Source organism: Neoarius graeffei, chromosome 9 (genome assembly GCF_027579695.1).
Source record: "Neoarius graeffei isolate fNeoGra1 chromosome 9, fNeoGra1.pri, whole genome shotgun sequence".
Classification (NCBI taxonomy): Eukaryota; Metazoa; Chordata; class Actinopteri; order Siluriformes; family Ariidae; genus Neoarius; species Neoarius graeffei.
This window is the reverse complement of record NC_083577.1, coordinates 34,610,117-34,634,491: the sequence shown is the minus strand read 5'-3', so window position 1 is coordinate 34,634,491 and position 24,375 is coordinate 34,610,117. Positions and strand designations below refer to the sequence as shown.

General features: G+C 43.6%; 1 protein-coding gene across 9 annotated transcripts in view; it reads left to right on the top strand.

Moving 5' to 3' along the window:
* Positions 1-24,375, top strand: part of plekhm3 (pleckstrin homology domain containing, family M, member 3) — a 127,241-nt gene that overhangs the window by 16,261 nt on the left and 86,605 nt on the right. For 5 of the 9 annotated variants that reach the window (XM_060929336.1, XM_060929341.1, XM_060929342.1 and 2 more), the window contains exons 1-3: positions 2,381-2,567; positions 2,800-3,640; positions 9,688-10,644. In XM_060929336.1, the coding sequence (XP_060785319.1) occupies positions 3,190-3,640; positions 9,688-10,644 (1,408 nt within the window). In that variant the 5' untranslated portion in view covers positions 2,381-2,567; positions 2,800-3,189. Of the gene's footprint in view, positions 1-139; positions 158-2,380; positions 2,568-2,799; positions 3,641-9,687; positions 10,645-24,375 lie in introns of those variants that run through there. The other 4 variants (XM_060929337.1, XM_060929340.1, XM_060929338.1 and 1 more) reach the window with 2 other exon arrangements.

The window sequence follows — 24,375 nt, the reverse complement described above, 5'->3', positions numbered from 1 at the left end:
TGTCTCGAATGTCTATGTATGCTGTAGCATTACAATTTCCTTTCTCTACCTGATCTCGCTGATGCTCTTGTGGCTGAATGAGCACAAATCCCCACAGCCACACTCCGAAATCTAGTGAAGAGCCTTCCCAGAAGAGTGGCGCTTATTATAACAAAAGGTGAGTAAATCTGGACTGGGATGTTCAGAAAACACAAGTAAATGTGGTGGTCAGGTGTCCACAAACTTTTGGCCATATAGTGTATGCTCTGTTTTTGAAGAAGGATTCCTTCTCATAATTAGTGTTCAAATCACCAGACTCTGTGTAGAGATGTATAGTGTAGAGCTCTGCTCTGCTAGTGTAACTGAGTGTGAATACATGCTGTGAGAAAGCTAAAAACAGCAAGTGCCTCTGCATCTCTACAGGAGGCTTCAGTGCCAGGACCAATACATTATCCTCGAGGATGCATCCTGCAAGTTTTGTGGCAGAAAATGTCTCTCGGAGATGCCGAATGCTGTTCATGTGCCGTCACGACTGTGCCCAAGATCTAATTTGGCCGAGGCTTGTTTTGTAGCTGGTGCAACTGGTCCTGCTTTGCGTGTCACCTTGTGAAACCCAAAGACTTGTTGTTAAAGGAGATACGCAGAACCTTTTATTTTTAAATAAGTTTCTGAGTGGATAGCATCTCCATTCTTGACTCTTGTATGCTGCATAAATGGGGAATTTAAAAAAATATATATATTTTTTTGAGAGATAAAATCGACCGCAAAGTTGGCATTGGAGCTGCCCCGCCCCACTGAGCCAGCCAGCCCTGAGTGCGTGACGTCACAGCGGTAACCGGTTTTAAGGCCGAGGCCTTTTACAGCTATAGACCAAAGTCATATAAATAAAAAATTTACGGTGAAAGTAAGAAATACCATTACCGACTTGCTCAACTAAGACTGATTTGACTTCATTGATTGTGGGTTGACTCTCATTAAAACAGGATGGGTGCTATAATTTATGCAACATACATGTACATGCATGCATTTTCACTGATAAAACGTAAAAGGCGAATTAAATAATCAGATGAACTGAGACAATCACATTCTGAAGCAAATATTAAATAATCTTATACTGGTAATTTAAACACAATACAAGTTACATGTATTAATTTAAATGCGGGTAAACTTGTTTTTTTTTTTTTTGTTTTGTATCCAAATGAGAGTCGGAGCTTACCCGTCTGTGTTCTCGCTTCTTGAAGGCCGATCTTGTGGCTTTGTTTTGAAACAATCTGACTTTCAGTTCGTTCAGTTCTCTGTTCATTCGCTTCTTCCACGTAAGGGTGAGATATTGCTGCTGAGGCAAGCATATCCAGTGGAGAAATCAGACGGCTGGTCCACTCATTCTCCATTTTCTCCAGACTGAGTTACTCCGCCATTACTGCTCGGCTCAGGCAATTACTAAAACCCGGGACGGGACGTCACCGGTTTTAGCAACAACCACGGGGAGGCCACTGCCTGAGCGATATGTCTCGTCCTGTTCTGTCCCGGGTTTTAGCAACAACCCTCAGCTCATGCTCTGGGAGAACTGATGCAACTGAACTCACTTTCCTTTAAAAAAAAAAATCTATAAAAATAAATACTTTCCTTTTCTTGTAGTTTTCTTTTCCTTTAATTGTTGGTACTGCACCCTCTTACAATACGGGCTTATAGGCAACACTCCTCAACAGATCAGACGTCTCGTACGAGTCTTCAGTAAAATGTGCAGAGGAGAGACCACTTCGTAGGCGCCCAATGTGCCCATGAACTTCTTGCAAAACACGTCCAAATCTTTGCAGTTTGAACATTCTTGGGCCATGAATGCAATGTAAATCCAGCTTCTGTCATATTGCTGCACCCACCAGCAACACATCTACGTGGCATGGCGATAAATTAGCTCAAAATGGAGAATCGGAGTTGCAGTCAGCTCTGTGTTTTAGTATAGCGGAAGTGGCGATGAGACCGATAGACTTCCTGCTGTGACGTTATGGACATCAAGGTCATTCACTCAGACCGCAACCTATCGGTATATGAATTATTTTAATCGTAAAAATGATTATATTAGCTTTATTGTTAATGCTTAAAACTATTCCTGTGCCCTTCTTGAGGTCTCAAGGCATATATAAACAAAAAGTGAGGCCATGGTTCTGCGTATATGCTTTAAGGTTTAGTGTGCTTCAGACAGTTTCTTGGCCAGAGGATTAGGTTACCGTTTTCTGTTCAGTGTGAGTTCAGTATAAATGCAGAACCTCGTGCTGCGGCAGATTTCTGAGCTCATCCCTTATCCATTAATCCATCCCTCTTTCTCACACACACCCCCAGGGATGCTGAATGTGCTGTTCCGGCATTGGCCAGAGGTGATGTAATAACCTCTAAATAATGCATGGCCTTAAGAAAGCGAAAGACTATGAGCCAGAAAGCACAGGCAGAGGAAATGGATGTCAGTGTGAGAGAGGGGGAAACCTGCAAGAGTCTAGGTAGAAGACAGCATGACATGGAAAGAAATAGCAATAGACAATGGAGAACCTCAGCCAAGTACAGCGAGATGATCTGACCACGTCGAAACCCAGGTAAAATACATATTCCTTAGTTTCAGGTAAGTACCTGAGGCAAGTGAAATGATTAAACCAGGCCAGGATGCTGACTTTCTAGTCACTGAGGCAGAAAACATTGAAACCTGTTTGTTGCAGGAGCTGCAGTCGTATTATAATAACGTCAACTTCTTAGATTGAACCTTGATGTTAGAACAGGACCAGAAGGAGAATCTAACGTACTTCTTTTGTCCATTTTACTTTGCTGCAGGATGTTGAAGCCTTGGGTGGACCATTGCTCCTTGCACCACATTTCAGTCCCTTTCATTGAGATATTGCTGCCTCCTGACTTGAATGCATACAACACCTAGGCTAAACAGCGCCAGGATGGGATCGAACAAATCTTAGCCACCACTTTTCTTCAAACAACTGTCAGCGCAACTGTTGGCACATCAAGCCATGCCTTCTTAACTGTGCCGGGAAGGGATTTGAGCCTTCAAGGAAAGCCAGTTTTGCCAGGCTTCTTCTTGGGCCTAGATGGCAGATGGTTCATCCTTCTTGAGACCTGTGGATTGCCTCCTTCCTAAGTTCACAAGTACAAGGAATCCATCCGCCATCTCTGTCCCTCCACCTCTTCTCTGGTGCAAAGACTGTCGAGGTGATGGAGGGAACAGAGGTTGAGGACATCAGTCCAGCCCTTGAGGCGACCGAGGACTACCTGCACTGCTTGGACAGTGGTCAAGAAACTGGGCAAGTTTGCCCTCCAAAATTAAAAGAGGCGTCAACTCTGGACAAGTTGAACTCCAGTGGGGTATGGGGGTTGCTGCCTGGAGAACAACTGGAGATATCGTCTCACCACCTAGCCTGGGCCGAACAAACATCCTTCAGCGTTTTGGGCCTAAAGAGCAGCAAGAGGAACCGAGCCCGCTCTACCAATGATTTGGCAGCCCATGCCAAAGAGACCAATTCTACCAGTTCATCCAGTGGGGCCTTCAAACGAGGGCATAACAGATCACGGTCAGATGTCAACTACCGGACGTACACGGATAATGGCGTGCCAGCCATTGACAAGAACACGCTTAAGAACATGGCATTGAATGATCAAATGGAAGGTGAGGATGATTTGTTGTTCCGTCATCTGTATATTCATTTCAGACACGTCATTGTAATGATTTGTACCTGTTCAGGTAAGCTCCAATAACCCTTCGTGCACTTCAGTGTCATTCCTTTTTATTTATTTATTTATTTATTTATTTATTTTTCCTGTATTATCCAGTCTTTTCTATTTATCGTCTCCCACGCCACACCTGCTGCTCAATCATTCAGCTCCGTCTCCTTTTTTTTTTATCAAAGAGAAAGAACTGGATTGAGTCGAGGTCGGGGCTGATTAGATTTCATTAGCAGTATTACAGCAACAAGTGCCTGGATTTGGTCAGTGTTTGGTTTGTTTGTTTGTTTTTTTGTTTGTTTGTTTGTTGCCATGTTCATTTGTTTGGGCGAAGCGTGAATCTGAATTTGAAAGAGATCCTCGACAAAGATGGTAATAGTAGGATAATGCAATTCTGTGACAAAATGGGCACAATGCTGTGAAAGAGTGGGTCCCAATTAGCCCTGATATTAAGAGGATTAGCATATGAGTGAAAAGGCATTAGTCAGCATGGGGAATGGCACAAACGCCAGTCCGGACCGTGGGGAACGAAATGCACGGACTCCCTTTTTCAGTCCTGTTAACCGGTCTCGCTAGCCTTCATTAAGGTAATTGCACAGTATGGGGCAGCTCAACATTGATGTAATCAGCGTCACCTTTTCTTCGAGGTATCGCATGGGCTTAATCCTGTGCTCAGTCGTTCAGATAAAATTGATTAATTGCAGCCCTCAGACTAAACCCACAGTTGTGTGACTCAAAGTGCTTCATTACACCTGCCCGGTAGTGCTTGTCACTTCTTATCCTAAAATTGACATCGTCTAGACTAATGTGAATTACACAGTTGTTGTTCGAGTGCCAAGAAGAAAAGAGGGATCTAGGAGTGAATAGCATAGTAGAACAACTGCGTATTTATTAGTAACTCTGCGCTGATGCCTGGAGGACATTTTGCAAAGCGTTCTTCAGATTCTAATCTTGATGGATGCTTGGGCTACAGTGATGGACATGACATGGGAGTTGTCCCGTGTTTTCTTTCAGTTTTAGTGAACTGTAGCTTGTTTTTCTAATTATTTATACCCCCACTCCGAAGGAAGGGGGTATACTGGTTTACCTCTGTCCGTCCGTCTGAAGCACCCTTTTTTTCTCAGCAACCACAAATCATAGCCACTTGGGGTTCTGTACCGTGTATACCATTTTCAGACCTGTCGCACATCGACTTCCTGTTTACCGACTGAACGTATTTACAAAACATGTAGCATGGATTTACAAAATTTTCGTAACGTTTTTTTCAGCAACTACAAATCACAGCTGCTTGATCTTTGGTATCGAGCTTCAGCTTGGGGTTCTGTACCTTGTGTACCGTTTTCAGGTCTGTCACACATCGACTTCCTGTTTACCGACTGAACGTATTTACAAAACGTATAGGGTGGGTTTACAAAATTTTCGTAACGTTTTTCTCAGCAACTACAAAATCACAGCTGCTTGATCTTTGGTATCGAGCTTCAGCTTGGGGTTCTGTACCGTGTATACCGCTTTCAGGTCTGTCGCACATCGACTTCCTGTTTACCGACTGAACGTATTTACAAAACGTATAGGGTGGGTTTACAAAATTTTCGTAACGTTTTTCTCAGCAACTACAAAATCACAGCTGCTTGATCTTTGGTATCGAGCTTCAGCTTGGGGTTCTGTACCTTGTGTACCGTTTCAGGTCTGTCACACATCGACTTCCTGTTTACCGACTGAACGTATTTACAAAACATATAGCATGGATTTACAAAATTTTCGTAATGTTTTTCTCAGCAACTACAAATCACAGCTGCTTGATTTTTGGTATCGAGCTTCAGCTTGGGGTTCTGTACCGTGTATACCGTTTTCAGACCTGTCGCACATCGACTTCCTGTTTACTGACTGAACGTATTTACAAAACATAGCATGGATTTACAAAATTTTCGTAACGTTTTTCTCAGCAACTACAAATCACAGCTGCTTGATCTTTGGTATCGAGCTTCAGCTTGGGGTTCTGTACCGTGTCTACCATTTTCAGACCTGTCGCACATCGACTTTCTGTTTACCAACTGAATGTATTTACAAAACCTATAGCATGGAGTTAAAAATTTTCGTAACGTTTTTCTCAGCAACTACAAAATCACAGCTGCTTGATCTTTGGTATCGAACTTCAGCTTGGGGTTCTGTACCGTGTATACCGTTTTCAGGTCTGTCGCACATCGACTTCCTGTTTACCGACTGAACGTATTTACAAAACGTATAGAGTGGGTTTACAAAATTTTCGTAACGTTTTTCTCAGCAACTACAAAATCACAGCTGCTTGATCTTTGGTATCGAGCTTCAGCTTGGGGTTCTGTACCTTGTGTACCGTTTCAGGTCTGTCACACATCGACTTCCTGTTTACCGACTGAACGTATTTACGAAACATATATAGCATGGATTTGCAAAATTTTCGTAATGTTTTTCTCAGCAACTACAAATCACAGCTGCTTGATCTTTGGTATCGAGCTTCAGCTTGGGGTTCTGTACCGTGTATACCGTTTTCAGACCTGTCGCACATCGACTTCCTGTTTACCGACTGAACGTATTTACAAAACGTAGCATGGATTTACAAAATTTTCGTAACATTTTTCTCAGCAACTACAAATCACAGCTGCTTGATCTTTGGTATCGAGTTTCAGCTTGGGGTTCTGTACCTTGTGTACCGTTTTCAGGTCTGTCGCACATCGACTTCCTGTTTACCGACTGAACGTATTTATGAAACCTATAGGGTGGATTTTGACACTATTTTTCAAGAAGCAAAATGCTATTTCAAAATGACAGTTTCCCAGGATGCTATTTGAAATCCCTGGGGAGAGACACTGCTCCTTTACTGACTTGTTTCAGGGTTTGTTGAAGTCAACATTCATAATAAGCGTCCTATTCTTTCGATTGCTTGCGTTCTGATATAAGCGAGACTGGTGGGGGGGGGGGATACGTAAGTAATGAAACATGGGTAAATGTTAATGGTAAATCTCTCTCTGTCAAAGCCAGTTCAGGCTCTCCTGCAAGTGGTCACTACTAGGGCACTCTTTTTTTTTTTTTTTTTTTTTTTTTTTTTTTTCCCCCCCAAAGTTGAAACATGCCAAACCCCATCATGATTGGTTTGGTGTAACATGAGAGTTGCTGTGGCTGTAAAACGTACCGCCTACACGCCGGTATTCCTGTTTCCCAAATGCAAAAATTATAATCCATATTTTAAACTACTGTTTTTCATTGCATCATGTGAGCACTGCTGTCTTAGTCTGATTACAGCCTTTGCAGATTGACATTTTAATGTTTTAGACACTGCTGCGGCTGTGTTGCTGGTTTTAACAGAAAGTCAGCTTTGATTGTAGGTTATGCCCTGTGCTTGTTTGGTGCAGTGTAGCATTAGTAATTGGCGGGGGGGACCATTAATTTTGATCTAGCAGCCTTTAGGCAGGATAAAGTCAACGTGACGTGACTGAAACACAATGAAGCGTATCTATACATTTGCAAGTTAATTGGTCCTGCAGTGATGTAAGATATTTACATCAGCGCAGCAAAGTTGTCCTCAATCAATCATCTTGCACATTCTTAAAATAAATGACTAAAAATGATTGCTTCCAGTCTCAGCCACTTAAAGGGTGCACCGTTTTGGCGTTTATAACGTTCTTGGTAAATAGGATTACTCTTAGTTCCCCATGCTTGGTTTTATATGCGGTATAGTTCACTTGGGGCGTATTCACACCTACGTTGTTTGGTCCAGACCAAACGAACCAAATTTCCCTTGGTCCGGACCTTTTGGGTTGGTCTGAATACAAACCACCGAGCTCTGGTCCGGACCAAACAAGCGGACCGAGACCGAGCTGCAAGGTCGGACTCGGTCCGGACCAAAGGAACCCTGGTGCGGACCTTTTGGAGGTGTGAAAGCAGACCGGACCTAATCCGACAGTTTTGCTTTTTTGTACCTCGGGAGCTTCCGTTGTTTGTTGAGCATTATGGGAAACAGTCTTGACACTCCACCGCAAAGTGCAAACACTGTTTCGGTTGTCAAGGGAACCTTACAACAGTCGCTCAGTCATTCAGACCAGTGGTAGGCTAGACTACAGAGTACAAAAAATGAGTAGGGGGCAAACGTGGGCCGAGGAAGAAACGCGTACCCTTGTGGATATATGGGCAGATGTCCACATATCTGAGCTTTTGGAGAGAACACACAAAAATGCCGACGTGTTTGCTGTATTCAGTGAGAAAATGAAGGAGAAGGGGTTCACGCGCTCCCCAGAACAATGTCGGCTAAAAGTGAAGAAACTCCGTCAGACCTACATTAAAATCAGGGACATTCTTTCAAAAAGTGGCGGTACTAGCGACGCAAAAAAGAAATTCATCTATTACGATGGATAAGGCGAATATCCCGACATATACCTCCTCCGTCTTGCATGAAGAGCCAGAACTGCCACAACATGATGATGTGCGCTCATCAGCGCTATCCTCCGTAGCTGCCTTGCCCTTTGAAGTCGTCGTTGATAAATTACTTGTACAACAGCATAGCAGCATAGTAATCGCACAATTGTGAAAACAGTAACAACTGGAAAAAACATATAGCTTTGACATTAAAAAGAATAACAGCACGGAAAGCTTCCATGACTACTTTTGAACTTTGTGCGCGTGTCGTCTCTGACCAATAGCTGAACGACCTCAGGGCGCGTGGCTTTGTTGACAGATTTTGGTCCGCTTACTCAAATGTACAGTGTGAAAGCGAACCGCACCAAAATGAAAAAATAAAAAAACATTTGGTTCGGACCAAAGCAAGTGAACTATCGAACTATCCTGGTCTGAATACACCCTTATTCTGCATCACTCAGTGACGCAGCACAGACTTCTTAATTGAGTCATGTCAGCATGTGCTGCTTTTTCACTAGCCTTAAATTAATAATGACCCTTAGCCTGAATATGATCTTCGGTGCTCTTCTGAAGCTCTTAAATAAAGGAAGCACTCCAGCCTCCAGAAAGAGACTCCAAAAGCCTAAAGCACACCACACGCTTCCTGGCACCTGATGATGCCCCATAACTGACCCAGATGAGTCCAGCTCCCAGTATCCTACAGAGGGAGGGGATTGTTCATTATGTGCATTGGGGTTATGGAATGTTAAACCGCAGATAAGACCTAAGAACAACATTTGGGAAACTGCTTTTAAACCTTCCATTTGACCTCCTGTCAAGTTCCAGCAGACTGAAACGTGTAAGCACTGGTTCCCACCCCCACCTCACCCCACTGCCTACCCAAAATTCATAGACTTGAGAGGAAACCTGGTAGTGCCCCAGCCAAGGAAGTAAGTAGAAGAAGGCTGCTGTGAATAGAGATAAAGAAGGGAGAGAGGGGGGGAAAAAATGGCCGAGAGAGGAAGGGCTGAAAAGGAGTGCCACAGATTAGGGGTTGCTCTCTGGCAATTTTGTTTGCACAGTAGTCTTGCAAACAATGATCTTTCTTCCTGATGAGGTCACAAGGAATGCTTGCGAAAAGACTTGCGCAACGACTGATAACGTGCAGCTAAATATCATCCACTTTTGGCCAACGTGAGCATCCTACACTCTTAACAGAAGCATTTCCATGATGGCGGGATTGAACCAGCTGACTTTGGGCCAGGAGTTGTCAAAGAAAGATAGTCCACAATCATGCCCCATGTTTAGCTGTACAAATGACTCTCTGTGTTTGCCATCAGCTGCTCGAGAACCTTTTAAGCATCGTACGGTTGACGCGACATCAGTGTTCTTGATGGAAACGGCCAGCCAGGATGATGTGGTTGTTGAGAAGGAAATGGGAGACAATAATGCAGTGCGTTACTTACTTACTTCCAGTAGTTGTATCCATGAGGTTTCAGTACATTTCCAAGGAAATGGTGCACTAGGTAGTGAATAAGAAGGCAGCAATGAGCATTACAGTATGTTTGTGCATTTTTTTTTTTTGTTTGTTTTTTTTTAATTGTTCTATTGCACTCTGTTTCCCAGGCAATAAGGAGAGCACCACTAGTCTGGTAAAACAGGGGATTTTGGAGCACAGGGAGGGTCCTTGGGGCCGCTGGAATACCTGCCATGTGGAGCTCACGCCCTGCGAGCTGCGGCTCTACAGCCTGGACAACAGCGGGAACAGGCAGCTGTGTACAGCCCTGTCACTGTCTCACTGCCAGAGCGTGGGTGCGCCTCAGCCTCAGGACGGGCGTGTGCTACAGGCCCTTTTCTTCAACAGCACTCGGTTGCAGCTCCGTGCTCCCTGCCAGTGGGAGGCCCTGGAGTGGCGCCGGCTCCTTTGGGAACGTGTCCTGGTTGCCCGTCCAGCCCTTCGTCAAGGCGAATCGTCATCTGCTGCTGCTTCTTCTTCAAATCCTCATGAACTGGATCCCAACGTGGCCTCTTTGACAACTTCCCGTCCACTGGTCCGTCCCAAAGCCCTGCCCCTGTTCACCCAGCACTGCGCTGATGTGCTCAAAGTAGGCCTCCTGTACCAACTCAGTGACCTCAACAACTGGAGCGCCTTCACTTTCGTGCTCAGCCGCACCCAACTGCAGGCCTTCCAAACCGAGGGCCGAGGGCCCGTGTGCGAGCCTGTGCTACGGTACTCTCTCGCTTCCTGTCTGGCTGTGCAGCGGGACGAGGCCGATGGAGGAGTCTGTACCCACTTCCAGGCAGTCTTCCCGGATGAAGTGCTGCGTCTGCGGGCTGAGAATGAGCCTCAGGCCCAGGACTGGGTGGAGGCCCTGCGCACAGCCGTGGCTGTCCAAAGACCTCAAGGGGAGAGCAGCCGTATAGCGCCATCTGGAGTGCTAATGAGAAGCAGACCAGCCCGAGAACGTCGCCAGAGGGAGGCCCAGAGAGCCAAGCGCCAGTCTGTTACAACAAGCTTCCTGAGCATTCTCACTTGTTTGGCTATAGAGAAAGGCCTGACTGCGCAAAGCTTCAGATGTGCAGGCAAGTACCGTATTTTCACACTTGTATATCCATCCATTATCTGTATCCTGTACTACAGGGTCGCAGGCAAGCTGGAGCCTATCCCAGCCGACTATGGGCGAGAGGCGGGGTACACCCTGGACAAGTCGCCAGATCATCGTAGGGCTGACACCGAGACACAGACAACCATTCACACTCACATTCACACCTACGCTCAATTTAGAGCCACCAATTAGCCTATGTATTTTAGAAAATCCCAAATACCCTTGAATGAATATTTGTCTTACTCGTCAAGCATTTCTCAGGGAATATTATGTCATGTTTGCATATTGTTGTCTCTTCTGGTTCTTTTGTTGACCTGGGATTTTGCACCATAGAGATGTCACATATACACTAGGGCTGCGTACCTAAACGTAACATCAGGTACCGGTACAGAGGTTTAGGTACAGGTCCGGACCTGTACCTGAACAATTTGACACATTCTTCTGAACTTCTTCAACAATGACAGAAACATTAATAAGCTGTTGACAACTTGTCAGTATCTTTTATTCAAAGAAAACCGAACATAACTTGGTTTCCTACCTCACTTCTCAGTCACCCTATAGAGGTTTTCGACCCACGTGACCGTTGCCATGTCAACAAGTAGCCGGCGCCATTTTGACGGTCACAAATATGGCGACTACCGGTAGCGATATACTGTTGATCATGACGAAGTCTCATTGTCGAGTATTTTATCCGGCCTAGATGACGCGAGTAAGAAGCGATATCACCAGAAAATCAATGATGCTGGTGTACGTGATCCGTACACGTTACCAGGCTATCTTTTTCTGGCTTTGCAGCGCTGCAGCGCGGGTGATCTTCCTGACCTGCAGTCAGGCGTGTGGGAAATACCAGGGAAAAAACATAAAAGAAAAAGGAGCGAGATGCAGAAAACACCTTCACTATCCAGCGACGTAGGGCATTTACAGGGCGAGCAGAGGGAGAGGTATTTGCAAAAATTGAGTTTAGCAGGCTTAGAGAACGACGTTTACCTGCTTCCACCAGGATTGTTCACTGACGTACGGAAGTACACGAAGCCCTCGTCTTTACCTGACTTCGGCCCACATGATCTGTATACCTATGTCGTTAAAAACCAGGCTGGGTAACATGCCTACATCAGCGGGTCGTCCCTGGAGCTGGTGGTCGCCATCTTATTACAGCTAAGGTTTGTTCACGTTTTCATTTACTTTCGGTCCTCAGGATAAACAAAATGTTATTAAATGTCATTGAAATAACTTCTTAGTCTGTTGAGACATGGCCCGTTATAAATTTGCTGTTACCAGGCAATGACCAAGAACTGTATTATTAGGGTCGGTGTCTGTGTTGTAGCAGTGCACTAGCAGCTAGCTGTTAGCACTAGCTAATATCAACAACATCATAGCTGGTCTGTTACTGTAGCAATGTTTATGTTCAGTCATTTGGATGACTGTTAAAACCTTTCAGTCTCAAGTTTTTCCTTTACTGTATTTACTAGTTTACTGAGCTAGCGCGCTCGCTCCCAGCCTGCCCGAGCTAGCGCGCTAGCTCAGTAAACTAGTAAATACAGTAAAGGAAAAACTTGAGACTGAAAGGTTTTAACAGTCATCCAAATGACTGAACGTAAACATTGCTACAGTAACATACCAGCTACTGTTGTTGACATTAGCTAGCTTGACCTTCAAAATGGCGGACACCGGGGCATCACGTCACCTGTGACGTCATGTCGAAATCCTCTATAGTTAACTTGGGACAAAACGTCATAAGTTGTCTCATGGCGAGAAGTGACTACACTAGAGTACTACAGACTCCGCGCAGTCCGCGGCCTTTAACTTGCGCGGCAAAATTACACAAAGCAACAAAGGCTGCCAGTGCCAGCAAAGGAAAAATGGCTGACCTGCTTTTGAGTCTTTTTGACCAATCAGAACGCTGGATCAGCCAAGCTCTCGCAATGTCTCGTGAGACTGTGGCGAGAGGATCTCAAATCAAAGATGGCTCTGATTTCAAGTTTCAGCGTGGCATTTTACGTCTTTTCCAGTGCTAAATTTTCGTCTTTGTGGTAGGATTTACGCATCTTCAGTCACAAAATAAGCAGGTACTTGGTGTAAATTTATATCGGTACAGTACCGGTACTTCATGATCCGGTATTTTGGGCCTGTACCGAATCGATTTTCACGGTACAGTACCAGTACACAGTACCGGTACGCAGCCCTAATATACACCATAGATTGGTGTCTGTGTGACATTTTCTATGACCTGGTCATCTGTCTTTTTTTTTTTTTTTTTGGTAATTAAAATAAAAATCCAGGTAAGCATCCTCTGTTCATTTGCACCATTAAGTCTTGTGGTAACTTGTCGTGATTTTATTTCTGAGTGGCAGAGATGCCTACTAGTACAGATTGGCTGTATTTTGTACGGAAAAGTTACGTAAATACGATGTTACGGCAAACAGTGTTATTCTGTACGGAATTATTATAAAGTCTTAAATTCCAGTGAGTTGTTTTTAAATGTCCAAGCGACTTTTTCAATCCATGCGCGATTCACGGCTATTTATTTTTACGACAACCACACATGCTGTGTGTGACGTGCAGATATCGCACATTTGTTCAGGCTATTTTCACTCGACATCTCAGACGCATGGTGCTGCTTCTCAATAGTGGAAATGAAACGCTCAGTTTCGGGACAAGTGAAACACAGGTCTCAGGTGTTCCTCCCACGATATACGGTAGAATGGCCGTGCATTACACCCAGTCAAAAGGGCAATGGATACGCGCACTGCAAACTGTGTAGAACTGACATTAACATCACTCATGGTGGCCGCGATGATTGACTGCACGCGGCATGTCAACTCCAAAAAAACATATGGAGTATGCTGAAATGGCGAGTCAGGCGGAAAGTAAATCTGGGGGTATCCAGCAGTTTTTTACGAAATCTGTGGATGAAAAGACACGGAACGTGACGCGTGCCGAAGCGGTGATGGTTGACCCGTGCTTGGAGTTGAACTTGCCGATTAGTGCCATGAAATGTGAGTTAAACTTATTCAGTTTCTTTTTACATGTCTGATTTTTATTCACTGAAATATCAAACACTGGCTGTACTTCTTTAATTCAAAGTCTTTTCAGTGTTGCAAGTGCAAATGTACATGTAATATGATCAAAAACAGAATTTTATGATTAGTGCTGTTGGGATTGTGGCAAAAAATTGATCATTCCACTGTTTTAAATACAATTATAAATGTCATTTTATTCAATGTCTCTTCTGAAGCATTATCAGGCTTTCGTTTAAACGGGGGAACAGGGGCGCTGCGCCCTCTTACTCTCGACGTGCGCCCCCTTACTGACTCCGTGAAAACATCCCAGCAACACCACGTGACAATGTGTCTGATCATCAAATACGTTATAATTGCTCCAAAAATATTCCAATCATAGTAGATACACCGCCAGACGGTGCAAAAACAATCCGAATTGGCGTTTTCCAGACTGAGGCGCCATGATGTTTAGTTGTTTACTTGTCGCGGCTGCTCTCGCGAGATTTGACATGGGTCACATACAAGGTCAGCTGACTTGTAGAGCGAGATTTCTCGAGACTGAATGACCTTTCACCCACCGGCGCGGGAGCTTTTGACAGAAGTAGTTCGCGAGTTGTTTTTGTTGACACTTGGGCATTTAAAGATGTCATCCCGCGGCACGAAGTGGAAGAAAGCCAAAGACTGTCCGGGGCAGAAGAAGATTACTTCTTTCTTTTTCAATGTTGACAGACAATTTGTTACAATTTCCCTCTCAGATTGCTCCAATGGGACATTCTGAGGTTTTTTTCAAAGGCTTTGCACGGCGGGGGGGGAACAACCGGCACCATCTCCCCAGCGCTCGAAACTAACGGTGTCCCGACGTCCCGGGGACCATAAAAAATGTCATCGGGACACAAAATTATCATATCTGGGACAATCCCGGGACAATGGAAAAAAAAAATAGATCTAGAAAAAAATTAATATTACATTAATATTATTTACAAAGCCGTAACACATACGTAGACATTCACCTAATTTGTCAATTTTAATTTTAAAACGTTAACAGCGAAAAATACATAGTAGCTACACTTTCGATGCACCTGCATCCGTAGGCTACAGAGCAGCGCATTCTGTTCTAGAATCTTCGGCCGGAGTCCGCATTATATGGACTTGGAATGGAATTGCTACCGCACACGCTGCGCCGACTCTTGCCAGAACAAAAATGCTTAAGTGGTTGAAGCGGACCGACCGCGGGGAAGAAACTGAAAGCCCAGACATAACGTCTCTGGGACCTTCAGGATCCAAAGTGTCATCGCCTGGTCTGCAGGCAACGCTAGCAACTGAATGAACTTAATGAACACTGTTAGACGCGTTATAAAATACAACAGGAATGATGTGGATGATACTGACGGAAGATACCGTTCAACAGAATAAGTGAGTTTTCTTGGTGTCTTTCTAGTTCAGAAAGTTTAGTCAGTCAGCAGCACAACTAGGCTCGGACCTGCCACTATGCTGATGTTGCTAACATTTGCACCCACATTTCGGCAGCGAAAGTTCATAAAATGGGTAACGGAAAGTTCATAAAAATGGATAACGGTAATGGTGAAAATTATAAGTTGGCCTTATAAGTGCCAACAGATATTCAAGGTATAAGCAGATGAAATGAACATAAAAGGGGTCTTATTTTCAGCTAAAGTGTACTGCAGATGTAGGGAGTTGAAACATTTTCTGAATGAGCTCGTTGGCCCCTTTAAATAAACGGGTATCTATTCATACAGTGAGATCGCCAAAGTTTAATAAACTGAAAATGCAATAACTGTAATTTTGAAGTAGATGATGTATAGGACATGTGTCGCTTGTGTCTTGTGACTTATTGTAAAAATGATATAAAGGGTTTAAAATCGCATAGTTACAAATATAATAGTAACTTCATATGATAATATTAACCACTGGTTATTTCAGAGAGGAAAAAAATGGGGACACTATTGCTTCCATTCGGGACAATACAACACAGAATTCGGGACCACTGGGGGACACAAAGAAAAAAAGTTAATTTCGAGCCCTGCACACCCCCCCCCCCCCCCCCCCCCCCCACCCCCCGCTTCGCTGCCTCGCCATGGTGAGCGCCCTCATACTAAATTTTTCTAGAAAAAACCCTGATTATGCTGAAGTATTTATATATTGGGACATTATCTTAATGTCGGACTCTCTTTGGCATGAAATAAGAGATTTATTTTATTTTATTTTATTAGAATCCGTTAACAGGTAGAACATTTTGCCAGGCAATATAATATAATACTTTTGAGGAGTTACATATGGTAGTCAACCGTAATGTCTGCAAACGGAACACTATTGTATTTATAAAAATATGATGTATTGTATTTTCTAGAAATTTGTTGAGTGGAAATTCAATTGAGATGGCTGCTCGTGTTTTGTTTATTCAATTCACACAAAACGGTACTTTTTAATAATTTAAATGTTAAACATATTGGTATATACACCTCTTTATAATGGAAATGCGCATAAATTGTTACTGAAAGTCATTCCAAAATACTGAAAAATGTTTTCAAGAATACTGAAATTCAAAATTTGGGGTAGGCATCTGTGGAGTGGTAACGTGCTTCAGAGATTTTTCCATTGTTTCATCCTGTGAGATCACCAAGCGTCCTACTCGTCAACTTTGGTTAACCAAGACCACACAAAATCATTTTCTGTTACTCAAACAAACATGTATCCGTCTCACCAAATGCCAGTGGTGAATCCTCAGCACTGGTCTGTAATTTTGAAATGGGCACTATCCCCCAACTCCATGCGCTCTTTGTTTTTGTTTATGTTTTGCTTCATGACAACATGGTATTATTCATAGTCCTATGCAGTCTGTCTGCGGTGGTAGTGGTTTGCTTTGTTGTGGCAGCTTCAGAAGTTTAGGTAGACAACATGGTTTACAGGCAGGTTTTTTGAACTTGGAATTTTTTTTTGTTTGTTTGTTTCGAAACAGTAATATATAGAGATTGAAATGTAGACTAATGAAGACACTTTCAGTCTCGGGTGATGTTTTCACCATATGGTTTGTGTAATTTCGTATCCTGAACTGTATCTTGAGCTAAAATTCCACCTCCAGAAAAGGGAGTGAATAAGTTGCCTTCCTCTTTGATTGGTATGACGGATCTTTTAAGATTTTTTTTTTTTTTTTTTGGGGGGGGGGTGTTTCACCTTTATTGGATAGGACAGTGTAGAGACAGGACAGGAAATGAGCGGGAGAGAGAGACGGGGAGGGATCGGGAAATGACCTCGGGTCGGAATCGAACCCAGGTCCCCGGATTTATGGTATGGCGCCTTAGCCACCTGAGCCACAACGCTCCTTGATGCTTCAATCAAGTAATGATGTTGCTGCCATATTCAGGCCAAGTAAACTGATTTTTAAAGTTAGAGATTATTATTATTATTATTATTATTATTATTATTATTAAGTTCAACTTGTCTAGCAGCTTTCTCACACCTAAGGTCACTTTATAATTGCCAAAAAAAAAGTCCACCAAAAGAGAGTCAGTATGTAATTCCAGTGGCGAAGCTGCCCACAATCCCACCAAAACGCACATGCGGGTATGTCCCACAGCCACCACGAAGCCACCGGGCACTATCACTCAGAACACCACACCATGGATCCACAAAGTGAGCACAGAAGCACCGCCGTACAGCGCGCTGGACAACCACGATGTTAGAGAGCAATGAGCTAACTGCAGTCCATAGCGAGCAGCACGCGTATCACCTGTGTTGGACCAAGGCCTGAAGGAAACAGGCACCCAAAACCGGGTCTGGAGCTACACCACAACTAGCAGACAAAACATTCAAAAACGAAGAACAAACATCTATCCATCCATTATCTGTAGCCGCTTTATCCTGTTCTACAGGGTTGCAGGCAAGCTGGAGCCTATCCCAGCTGACTACGGGCGAAAGGCGGGGTACACCCTGGACAAGTCGGCAGGTCATCGCAGGGCTGACACATAGACACAGACAACCATTCACACTCACATTCACACCTACGCTCAATTTAGAGTCACCAGTTAACCTAACCTGCATGTCTTTGGACTGTGGGGGAAACCGGAGCACCCGGAGGAAACCCACGCGGACACGGGGAGAACATGCAAACTCCGCACAGAAAGGCCCTCGCCGGCCCCGGGGCTCGAACCCGGACCTTCTTGCTGTGAGGCGACAGCACTAACCACTACACCACCGTGCCGCTTTTATTATTATTATTATTATTATTTCATGCCGAAAAAGGCTTTGCAGATGATGGTGCCAAGATTACTTACAAAATGAATCCTCTTACCTCTCCCTCTCACCAAACCTTCACTGCCCGTTTTCCACCACTGCATACAATTTTCATTTGTCTTTTTCCACCTCCACCCCTTGTCTGTTTTTGTCTCCAGCTCGCCTGCTCTTTCTCTTTCAGATGGGAGCTGGTTTCCTTTGACATTTTTGTAGTCACTCTGGAAGGGCAGGCAGGGGACCTGTAGTTGTTTTACACTTTAATCGCTTTTCCCTAAACAAATATCCCTGGCCTCCCAGGACCTGTCAGAAGGATTAGCTGGGGAGTTGCCTTTGGAGGGTTCAGAGGACAGAGGTTGCAGTGGGAGAGTGTGGGGAAGCTGCGGTTTCAGCTTGGACATGCAGGACAATGAACCCAGTGAGGGGTTAGGGGAGGGACTAAAAGGTAGCGATGCCGTTTCTCTAATAGGAGGAGGGTCTTGAGTTTCGTCTTATTACTGTTGCATTCTATGTGCTGTCTTGGGCTTTGATTGAGCACAATTTCTCACCCCCTGCCCCCTTTAGCCTCTTTTTCCCTGACTAACCCTCCCTGCCCCCAATTTGTTAGCACCCACAAAAGGTTGCTCTCCTAGCCCTTTTCGACCTGTCCTTGTTGCCACGGACTGGGGGTTCTTTATTTGCTTCAGTGGGACTTAGGGGTTTGAAACTACAATGGCAAAAAATGCAACAAAACAAAACCACCTCAGGACTCGACATTAATGGTAGCCCGACTGTCCGGGACAACCAACTGTTTGGTCCGGACAAGTTAAATCCGCATCTGCCTGTCTGACCGGACGAGTTGAATATTTATTTTATAGTAATTATTCAAGAGTTACATCAATACATTTCTAACAAAACTAGTTCAGTCCCCTCAGTTATCCAGCCGTGTTATTGTTTTATGAACTTCCAGGGAAGCTGAGTACAGCAGGTGTGTGTAAAAATAACCATGGTGTAATATCTAATTATAGATTATTAGACTTCATCGAAATCAGAGAAACGGTGATCAAATGCTTCAATAAAATAAATATCTGTGGTGAATCTTCATTTCATTCTGACTTTTTTTTTTATTGTATTTTTTTTTTCTTTCGTATGGTCCACATTCACCATCACAAATGTCGTAAAATAATTTACGACTGTGCCAAACTCACGTTTTTTCATTCTATCCCCCTTATCATATCCAACTTGGTTTTTCTTTCAGTTTCATCTCATCTCTCATTATCTCTAGCCGCTTTATCCTGTTCTACAGGGTCGCAGGCAAGCTGGAGCCTATCCCAGCTGACTACGGGCGAAAGGCGGGGTACACCCTGGACAAGTCGCCAGGTCATCACAGGGCTGACACATAGACACAGACAACCATTCACACTCACATTCACACCTACGCTCAATTTAGAGTCACCAGTTAACCTAACCTGCATGTCTTTGGACTGTGGGGGAAACCGGAGCACCCGGAGGAAACCCACGCAGACACGGGGAGAACATGCAAACTCCGCACAGAAAGGCCCTCGCCGGCCACGGGGCTCGAACCCAGGACCTTCTTGCTGTGAGGCGACAGCGCTAACCACTACACCACCAGTTTCATTTCACTACACCCAGTTTCATTTCTTTAAATTTAATTTATACTTCAAGTTTTACTGGATTCAAGATTTTACTTTATTTCCTCCAGAAGCTTTGAGTTTGCGTGAGTCTAACTCTTAAAACTGCAGATCAGGTAATGGGTTAGAACAACACACACACACACACACACACACACACACACACACACTCCGTAATGGGGCTTTGGATAGTTTGTTTGTTACAGTTAAAGTTTGAGTTTTATTAAATTAAAACTCATTAAAGCATGATTATGATGATGACGATCGTAACTATACCTGCTTCTTGGTAAACTTTTGTTAATCACTTTCCTTTCATTGAACTAGTAAATACATAGGAATAAAGACGTTATGGTCAGGACAAGTGGAAAATCTTGCTGTTTGTCCGACTGGACGAGTGGATTAACAAGTTAAAGTCGAGCCCTGCTCCTCTGCCTAAGTGCTAGCAGATCCTGTTGGTAGAAAAGACCAATTTGCCTCATTTTTATTCTATTATCCATCATATTTATTTCTAGGAAGTGGAAAACATATTTAAACTACACAAATCCTGTTTTGGTAATTCACACTGATTCACAGACATCTCCCAAGCTTGAATTGATGACTTTTTTTTTTTAATATAAATCTTTCTACCTGAAAGAAGTCCAGCCAAAGACTTATCCCCAAATTTACAGTATAGCGTAACACACAGCTACAGGTATCGAGAAGGAACATTTCCTCTTGGAAAAAGGTCTTGTCTTGGTGTTGGATATCAACCTGTAGGCATCTAGCTCTATGACTGGCCTTGGAGACACTTGGAGACCAGCGACAGCATAACTCCACATGCCTGCACAAGCAGCACATTGGTCAGTCATAACACTGAGAAGGTTTTCCCCTTCAAGGGTTTTTATTTATTTATTTATTTTATATATATACATAAGTTGGGTGTCGGGCGGCACGGTGGTGTAGTGGTTAGCGCTGTCGCCTCACAGCAAGAAGGTCCGGGTTCGAGCCCCGTGGCCGGCGAGGGCCTTTCTGTGCGGAGTTTGCATGTTCTCCCCGTGTCCGTGTGGGTTTCCTCCAGGTGCTCCGGTTTCCCCCACAGTCCAAAGACATGCAGGTTAGGTTAACTGGTGACTCTAAATTGAGCGTAGGTGTGAATGTGAGTGTGAATGGTTGTCTGTGTCTATGTGTCAGCCCTGTGATGACCTGGCGACTTGTCCAGGGTGTACCCCGCCTTTCGCCCGTAGTCAGCTGGGATAGGCTCCAGCTTGCCTGCGACCCTGTAGAACAGGATAAAGCGGCTAGAGATAATGAGATGAAGTTGGATGTCCGTATTGGCCCACTAGTTCACTACAAGCTCTTGTTTTTCTCTTTCATAGAGTACTCCGTAACCGTAGTCCGTCATGTTGATATGCACAGTGGTTTTATTCTTGTAATGCTGACGAGGAGATGATAATGTCAACAGATAATTACTCCCTCAGTTTTGGGCTGCGTCCCAAACCATAAGCTACCCTCAGTACACCAGTGGTGTCATTGTTATTTAGGCATCATATTTAGTGCATAGACTGTGGTCTGGAGAGCAGGCCAAAATTTCTTCTTGAATATGTCTTGCTTGTCTCTTACAACCATCAGACTAATCCCTCTGGTTGAGAATGTCGCTACACAACATGCACAACTCGCTCTTTCTACTAGAGAGGGTGGAATTTCCAGCAACTTCAATATGGCAGATTCTACGGTAACTGGATCCATTAACCACTTGCCCACAAAATAAGAAATTTTTCTTGTCCTTTTTTCAGTGAGGTAATATTTTCAAGATTGAAAATATGGTATTTGGTCTTCTAAAACAGCACGTCATTTAAAAATACACTGAGTATATCAATAAAAGATTTTTAAAGAATAAAGTTCTATTTCTTTGACATATCTGACAGACATGACTCCCATTTTAAAAATCCCTTTCATTATCCCTGTTGCTATCGTCAGTGAATTTCTGTCAGATGACCTGACGATAGACTCGGCCATTATGGATCTTTGGTAGTTATCGTGTGGAAGCAGGCTTTATCATTTTTGGGTGTCAACAGATAAACAGCGAAAAAACTATTTCGTTCACGAGAGAAGCCCACAGTTATTTTTAAAAACTGCTATCGTCAGTCTGTCAGTCAAATGCACCTGACGATAGCAAAATTCAAGCCCTCACCACGCACATGTTGACTGACGCAAAGAGGAAATTCTACTGCGCATGATTTTTGTGACAGCAGACATTTACTTCCGGGCAAGACTTGGAGTTCTGACAGCTAGATTTCATCAAATAAATCAAGGTAAGATTTTCAGTCAGCTATCCTGACGATAGAAATTTTTGACGATAGAAACATTGAGAATATATTTGTGCATTCATATTTAAAATTTTTCTGGAGGAAAACTGTCGTAAGTTGAGATAAATCAGAGCCACTTGCGACCCTTTCAGCCGACAGGCCATTTCAATGTGTTATTTCCCCGCAAAAGTGACACAGTCGTGTCTATAGTCACTGTTCTGACAATTCTTGTTGATTATTTCAATTTTGAAAATAAATTTTATCTTTATTTCAATATTTTATTTTATTATTTGGTTCTAGTGATGAGGTATTTAATATTATTACTAAATGTGTCAGATTAATAATGTAAGAGACAGTTTTGTTGCTATTGCCATCTAGAGTGTCTGTCAGAATATGATGGTAGACGTTAGTTTGTCAGTCAGATTTTGATGATAGAAACCGATGTGTTTCTATTGTCATTTAGCTTGTCTGTCATGTCAGGCTTTTATTAATTAGTTACCAGGACTACTGTCCTAAAATTTACTGTGAATGTCCAAGACCCCAAATGCTACTAGAAAAACTTAATAGAATGATTAAAATAATCAATTCAGCAATTTAAGGAGATGGGACTTAACTGGCCTCTGTTATGGTAGAATCTGCCATATGCATGTCTTTGTCCACATTATCACTATACTCAGCCATTTACTTTGACCATCTTAAAATGTAGTCCATCCATCCATCTGACAAAATGGCTTGAATTCTGGAAGTCTCTCTAGTGGAGTGTAATCAAAGTAAGTGTGTGGAATTGCCACATAAGGAACTTGGCACCTTTCAAGTTCACTTTGAGCACCTTTGGATAACACCGTTGTCATGGTTCTAACACATTAGGCTTGATACTAAAAGATGTTTTTATATATGATATGCTGGTATGAGTTCTGACCCAAACAGCCTGACCATTAGGTGATCTTTGCCCTCCATGGGCTACCACCTTGTGGTGGTGGACGGCCTTGTGTATCTTGATCCTGAGAGCTGTACTGGTGGGAGCTATCGGTCCTGGTAGGGCCACCCAAACCAGACAGGTCAAAGGGAAGCGGCCAGACAAATGCCCCTTTTCCACCAAATCAGTTCCAGGGCTGGTTTGGGGCCAGTGCTTAGTTTGGAACCGGGTTTTCTGTTTCCACTGACAAAGAACTGGCTCTGGGGCCAGAAAAAAACGGTTCCAGGCTAGCACCAACTCTCTGCTGGGCCAGAGGAAAGAACCGCTTACGTCAGCGGGGGGGCTGAGTTGTTAAGACCAACAACAATAGCAAGACCGCGAAAGATCGCCATTTTTAAGTGACGAGAAGCAGCAGCTGTACAAACGCGAAGTTATCCATTATTGTTGTTTGCTGCTGCTGCTTCTTCCATGTTGTTTTTGCTTCGATATTCGTGCCAAGGTTTATGCAAACGCAGCGATGTAACTGATGTATGTAGCGACATAATGACGTGACTCCCTTTAGCACCCCGAGCTATGGAAAAAGCAAACTGGTTCAACTTGCCAGCCAGCTGAGAACGAGTTGTGAACCAGCACCAGCACTGGCCCCGAACCAGCCCTGGAACTGATTTGGTGGAAAAGGGGTAAAAGAATAGTCCAAATTTACCCCGTGGTCTAGAAGTACTGGGTTGCCAGGGGGTGACCGTGTCTCATTGGGAGGAAGGGCTCTTTAGTCTTGGCTGACAATCTTCCTAGAGATGGTGTCTTGAAAAAATACTTTGGTTCCCCCAATGTTCCAGTGGCGTGGTATTGGGAGTGGTCCAACTGCCACTGTGAAGGGGACTCCATATGGACCACTTGGCCTTATGAAAAGATGAAATGGACACAACCAACAGCTCTAGGGTTCAAGTCCATAACTTATCCAACTTACCTAGGTGACATCTGGATTCTTGATTTTATAGTAAATATTGGTGGGATCGACAGTGTATTGGTGGGTTTGGAGCTGTGAAGCATGTCTGTCTTGGTTTGCCAAACATCCCAATTCAATTCCACACCTTATTACCAGGTGTGTACGTACCTATGTCAAGGAAGAGAAATCACAAAATTGAAGTTGGACCTACAGTACCAGGCAAAAGTTTTAGGGGGACATTCTAATTCAATGTTTTCTCTTTATATTTATTAATTAAGATACCATGTCTTAAAGTAATGATGGATGTTGTTTCTGTTTACTTCGTTGAGCACTTCTTGACATGGATTACTACAGTTGTTGAATAGGGCTATTTACTGTTTGATCGCAACTGTATTAAGAAGGCAAGAAATTGCACTAATTTTGACAAGACGCAGCTGTTAATTGAAAAGCATTCCAGGTGACTACCTCATGAAGCTGGTTACGATAATGCCAATAGTGTGCGAAGCGTCATCAAGGGAAACGGGGCGACTTTGAAGAATCTAAAATATGAAACTTTTTCAGCACTCTTGGTTTACCACATAATTCGATATACAGTTAGGTCCATAAATATTTGGACAGCGACAACATTTTTCTAATTTTGGTTCTGTACATTACCACAATGAATTTTGAACAAAACAATTCAG